The sequence below is a fragment of the Lepus europaeus genome, chromosome 20, assembly GCF_033115175.1.
Source record: "Lepus europaeus isolate LE1 chromosome 20, mLepTim1.pri, whole genome shotgun sequence".
Classification (NCBI taxonomy): Eukaryota; Metazoa; Chordata; class Mammalia; order Lagomorpha; family Leporidae; genus Lepus; species Lepus europaeus.
The window spans coordinates 1,689,717-1,695,641 of NC_084846.1; the positions used below are offsets into that span (position 1 = coordinate 1,689,717).

The 5,925-nt window shown below is 61.4% G+C and overlaps 1 protein-coding gene across 1 annotated transcript; it reads right to left on the reverse strand.

Moving 5' to 3' along the window:
- Positions 1 to 380: 380 nt before the first annotated feature.
- On the reverse strand, positions 381 to 4,381 carry SAXO5 (stabilizer of axonemal microtubules 5). The gene is made up of 8 exons (XM_062178241.1): positions 3,814 to 4,381; positions 2,708 to 2,811; positions 2,522 to 2,622; positions 2,196 to 2,308; positions 2,008 to 2,117; positions 1,659 to 1,860; positions 986 to 1,071; positions 381 to 608 (listed from the first exon to the last, which is right to left on the reverse strand). Exons 1-8 carry the CDS (start codon positions 4,379 to 4,381, stop codon positions 381 to 383), a joined length of 1,512 nt encoding a protein of 503 aa, XP_062034225.1.
- Between the last annotated feature and the right edge of the window lie 1,544 nt (positions 4,382 to 5,925).

Genomic DNA, 5,925 nt, shown 5'->3' on the forward strand with positions numbered 1-5,925 from the left:
GTCATCAGAATGGAAGCTCTCTCTCCAGATCCAGCCACACACACACACACACACACACACACACACACACTGACAGGCACCCATACCTTTCTCACAGATGACAATCGAATCCAAGAGTTACCACTTAGCTCCATTTCACAGAGGAGTGAACTGAGAGCCAACGCCGTGCCTGGGACCGTGGTGCAGGGTGTGGAACGTGTCCCTCAAGCGCCAGGAGCCTCCATTCTTCCCCGTGACACGGGTCTCAGCGCTCTGAGCAACCCGTGCAGGCGTGCAGGGCTTTCCCAGGGGCATCATTCTCGCCCCTGCAGCCCCACCTACAGCCCCTCCCGTCCAGTGCCTCATGAACGGGGAGGAGCGGGAGGCTGCCGAGCTGGCGTTTACTGCTGGCTGGGGCATGGGTACATTCGAGACTGGGGGGCTCGAGGGTCCACCTTCTCGCCCAGGCAGCCCGAGCGGCGAGGCGTGCCCAAGGGCACGTGGCTCTCCTGTATGTTGTTCACTCTCAGCACCGTTGGGCCCTGGTACTTGAAGGGAAACTCATCCGTGTACTGAGTTGAGAAAAAGCGCTGTCCACCCAGTGGCGGCTCCACGTGGCTGTGCTTGCTCTGTGGGGTCACGGCAGACAGCGTGTCAGGGCAGCCTGGAGGGCGGCTGACCCGCTCTGGCCACCCCCACGGTGCCTGAACCACTTTGGGGCGGGGTCAGAACAGGGAAAGGCTCAGCCAAGTTCGGCTGGGGATTGGGCGAAAGGGATCCCTCCCTCTCTGGGCTGACCCAGGAGCTGGACGAGAAGTTGGAGAGAAAGCAGGGGTGCCCCCTGGAGTGACCCCAAGGCTGGGGTGATCTTAGGTAACTCTAAATGAACCTCAAGCCTGATGGGATCCTGGGGGCAAGGCAGCTCACTTGAGTGAAGGTTTGGTCACCCCGAGACAATGCTACACTGATCTGGGGGCCACCTGGTGAGGGAGGACCCCTTCCTCACCCGCTGCAGCATGTCTTCCGTGGCGGAGGCTGGGGCTGCTCTGTGGGCCTTCATCATCTTCTGGTTCGTGGTTAAAAAGTCTGGTTCTGGAAATTCGGGTGGAAGGGGGCTGGGTTGAGGGATGTGGGAGACTGAGGGTCGGGGACAAGGGTGAAGGATGGATTAGGAGCAGCAGGTTGGGTGGGGTGGGGGTGGGGTGGGGAGCAGGATGAGTCTGGAGGCTGGGCCAGGAGGTGGAGCCACAGAAGAGGAAGGGTTAAGGTTGGTTAAGGGCAGTGGGGGAAAAGGACCCGGCTATGGCCAGGTCCGAGGTGGAGCTATTAAGGGGGCAGTGCCACCGTGCGGTGAGAGGCATGGTCACGATTGGGTAAAGTTCTTGGGGTAAGATTTATCCCTTTGGGAGGTTGATCCAAGGTTAGGCCAGGAGTGGGGTGGGACTGGATGGGGCGGGGCCACAGCCATGATGGACCAGGGTGGGACTGGCTGAGGGTGGGCCCAGAGCTGTAAGGGTTGGGGCTGGACTGGCTAGGGGCGGGCTCAGAGCTGTGAGGGGTGGCGCCGGGCCACAGCTGTGATGGGGGAGAGGCAGGATGGGTTGGAGGAGGGGCCAGAGCCGTGATGGGTCAGAGCTTAACAGGGTGGGGCTTTCCGGGGTGGGCGGGGCCGCACTCACCAGGGGTCTCCTCCCACATTTTGCTCTTCATCAAGTGGAGGTTGGGTGCTCTCTCTGGCCGCCCCTTGTCTGAGGGCAAGTAGTCCGAGCCCATGGTGGTCTGGAAGAAGTGGCCGAGCAGCTTCGCGTCTCCCAGGATCACGTGATCCTGCAACCTGTCATGGCTCAGGTGGCGGCTGGGCGGCTGGGTCGGGGGCGGCGGCTGTAGGACCACAGGACGGAAGCGCCGGTGTCCTGGGGCCCAGCGCGAGAGGCAGCAGGTGCCACTCAGGCCTGCAAGGGACTGCTCTGCCCGGATCCGGGCCCAGCTTCCTGCGTCCACCCCAGGGCCTGCGCTCAGCCCACTGACCTGGCCGTAGAAGCGCTGCGTGCAGGTTTCCAGGCTGCCGGGACCAGGGCGCCAGTTCCCTTCCAGGATGTGCGACTCAGGAGTCGTATCTCGGTGAAGCACGACCGGCTCTGCTGGCAACATGGTGGGCACTGAGTGGCCGGCGGACCCCGCGGCGGCCGCAGGGCCGGGCGGGCAGCGCGGCTCACCTGGCTCCGGAGCTCGGAAGTGCTCGGCCTTGGTGGTCCCGCGGAGGAAGCGGCTGTCTCCTGGGCGAATGCTCACGTGCTGGTTGTGGGTCACCGCCTGGGCCTTGTCATACCTTCAGGGGGTTTCAGGAGGATCCGAGCAGGCCCTCACAGCCCACGGGGAAAGGGGGGCGGGCCGGGGTGCCGGTGGCCAAGCCTTGGCGGCACTCCTAGTGGGAGCTCTGGCATACAGTGGGGTTGCCCAGAGCCCTAGGTGGCACTCCCCACATGCTCCTGGAAGCCAGCTGTCCCGTCTTGGCGGTGTGGCACTGCCCCCCACCCCATACCTGTCTGGGGGTAGGCCCTGCGGCCTGTAGAACTCTTTCTGCTCAGAACACAGGGGTCCGTAGCCAATTTTGCTGTCTCCCAGTTGCACGCTGGATGAGGCCTGTGGGCAGGCAGGGGTAGGAAGGCCCAGTCCACCCAGCCCCCGCTGCTGCCTCCCCCAGCCGCCCAGCCCAGCCTGCATTTACCCTCTTACACATCAGGGCGGGGGGGCCCGGCAGGGCCTGGAACAGTCTCTGGTAGGTGGTTTTGTCTCGTTCCCAGTAGTCCCACTTAAGGGTGTTTGGGCCCCCTGGGAATGGGCCAAAGGGAGAGAGAGGAGAGAGAGACAGCGAGCAGTGGAATGAGTCCTTGAGGCCGTCGGCCCCCTGGCATTTGATTCCTGGCCTGGAAGTGTTCTGATGTTTAGGAAACATTAGAAATTCATAAAAATGGGGCCAGTGCTGTGGCGGAGTGGGTAAAGCTGCCGTCGGCAGCGCCGGCATCCCATATGGGTGCTGGTTTGAATCCCGGCTGCTCCTTCCAATCCAGCTCTCTGCTATGGTCTGGGAAAACAGTGGACGATGGCCCAAGTCCTTGGGGTCCTGCACCTGCATGGGAGACCCGGAAGAAGCTCCTGGTTCCTGGCTTTGGATCGGCACAGCTCTGGCCGTTGCGGCCAGTTAGGGAGTGAACCAGCAGATAGAAGACCTCTCTCTCTCTGCCTCTCCTCTCTCGTGTAACTCTGACTTTCAAATAAATAAATAAATTTTTTTTTAAAGAAATTCATGAAAATGACAATATGCAGAACAGCGATGAAGGACGGAGCCGGATGTCTCCATGAAGTGCTGTGCCGCTCATTCTATTGCCTGGCATTGCAGCCTGCGTGTCGCAGCTCCCCCAAGCCGCACACAGGTCCAGCGATCTGGGGTCAGGATCTCTGGCTTGGAGGGCTCTGACATCTATCAGAAGGGCACGGTCCCATGGGTGGTGACTACCCTTTGCAGGGGTGCACCCTGGGCCCTGTAGCAGCTTCAGCAGCTCCTGTTCTGAGGCTGGGCCCTGTGATCGCACCCACTTTACAGATGAGGAGAGACTGAGGCTTGGGGCGCTCGGGTGGCTTGGGACCCCCCCTCAGTTGGGAACGATTCCCATCTGAAACTGGCCAATTCTATGTTGCAGGGGCCGCCCCCCAGGACACTCTTGGACCCCCCCACCCCCGACAGTGGTGGCAACCAGAAGTGCTTTTCCAGACAAGGCCAAGCGTCCCTCTGGCAAGGGGGGAGGCAGAGCGCGAGCCGCGGCCCGCGCTCACCCAGGTGGTAGCAGGGCATGCGGGGCTGCAGGCACGCGTCGTAGGGGGGAAACAGCGCCCGGTACGTGGTGAGCGGGAAACGCAGCTTCTTGGGGTCTCCCGGCGGCACGGAGTCGCGGTCGAAGAGGAGACGCGCGCCGCGGATCTGCTCGTGCGCGCTCGCGGGCGGCTCGGGCCAGCCATAGGTGGCGCGCGCGATGGAGATGCCGGTGCGGGCGCCCACGCCCTCGGGAGGGCGCACGTGGCTGGCGCCCAGGGCGAGCGCACGCTCCCGCGCCTGCTCCTGCAGCATTTGCGCCGAAGGCGTGCACGGTGGCGGGAATGCGCGGCGCGTCTCCGGCACGTGGACCTCGCCCGCCCAGCGCGTGTCCACCGGGAGCAGCGGCGAGGGTGGTGGCGGCGGGCTGGGCTGTGCCCGGGAGGCATGCGGGTAGGCTGGGAAGTCGCGGTGCGACCTGGAGTGCAGGTCGCCGCGGTGCAGCCGCGGGTCAGGCCCCAGGGAGAAGTGTGACGCCCTGAGGAAATCTCGCAGCCACCTGTTGCATGGCGGCAGGGCGCCCGCGGCCATGGCGCAGGCCACCTTGTACTCCTTCCTGTGTGCGGGGGCCCGCGCTGGGAGCCGGGGATCGCGTGGGAAACTGGATCAACGTCTGCGCCTGCGCTAGGGAAAGCACACAGAAATTAGCACCCACGGCCCGAGATGGGTGCTGGTTCGAGTCCCTGCTGTTCTACTTCTGATCCAAATCTCTGCTAATGCCCCTGGGAGGCAGCTGACGATGGGCCAATTGCTTGGGCTCCTGTCACCCACGTGGGTGACCAATATGGAGCTCCTGACTCCTGGCTTTGGCCTGGCCCAGCCCTCACTGTTGCAGCCACTTGGGGAGTGAACCAGTGATGGAAGTTCTCTGTCTCTGCCTCTCTCTTGGTAACTCTGCCTTTCAAATAAATACTTTTTTTTTTTTTAAAGATGTACTTATTTACTTGAGAGGCAGAATTACAGACAGGAAGAAGGAGAGAAGAAAGTCTTCCATCTGCTGGTTCACTCCCCAGATGGCTACAACAGCTGGAGCTGAGCCAATGTGAAGCCAGGAGCCAGGAGCTTCTTCCAGTCTCCCACAAGACTGCTTTCCCAGGCCATAGCAGAGAGCTGGATTGGAAGTGGAGCAGCCGGGACTTGAACCAGCGCCCATATGGAATGCCAGCGCCGCAGGCAGACGCTTAACCTACTATGCCACAGCACCCCTAAATAAATACATCTTTGTAAAAAAGATGATGATTCCAAAACAGTTTATGAGAGATTCCGATACCTGAGATTACAAGCGGGGAACAAGTCACTGAGCCCCTCCCAGCCTCAGTTTCCCTGTCTGCTCATCAGGGACAAGCACTCACCTCAAGAGATAGTGCAGGGCTACTGTCGGCTCCCGCTGGGCTGTAGGCAGGACCCTGGGTCTCCCTGTGACCCTGGCCTCTCTCTCACAAGTGCTTTTCATGCTGTCCAAGTGTGGCCTAGCCACGCCCATTGTGACTCCCAGGGCTTCCCCATGGATGCTGTCACAATGGTCCCCCAGCACCTCTGGGGGCAAGCTGAGGGACTTGGCTTTGAATCCTACCTCCCGGGAGCTGGAGGGACCCAGCCAGTTCACCTGTTGTCTCAGAGCCTCAGTTTTGTCACCTGGAAAATGGGACTAATCAAGTGACCCGCTTGAGAAAACAGGCTGCAAATGTCCGCGGTGATGGTGCTCGAAAGTTTTCTGCTTCCTCTGCCTCCTGACGCTGCCCACAGGATGAGCCTCTCTTCCTGAACTGCCGCACCTCCTGAAGTCACTCCAGGGCTCACAGACGGCCCAGGAACCCTTTAAAAGGGTCACCCCTCCCCGACCAGGCCAAGACCACTGGCGATGCACCTGTACTTCAACAGCTTCAAGCTGAAGAGCCACTGCATCAGCTGAGAGCCCCCCTCCCACCATGGCTCCCGGGCTGGGTGTCAGCAGGAACGTGGCGAGGGGCACTTCCAGGAGCTGAGGTCCTGCAAGGGGTCTTTGGGGAGGGTTTAGGGAAATAGGACTTTGGTCTGCGTTAGATGCATGTATCGGTTAGAAAGTTTCCTTTTTT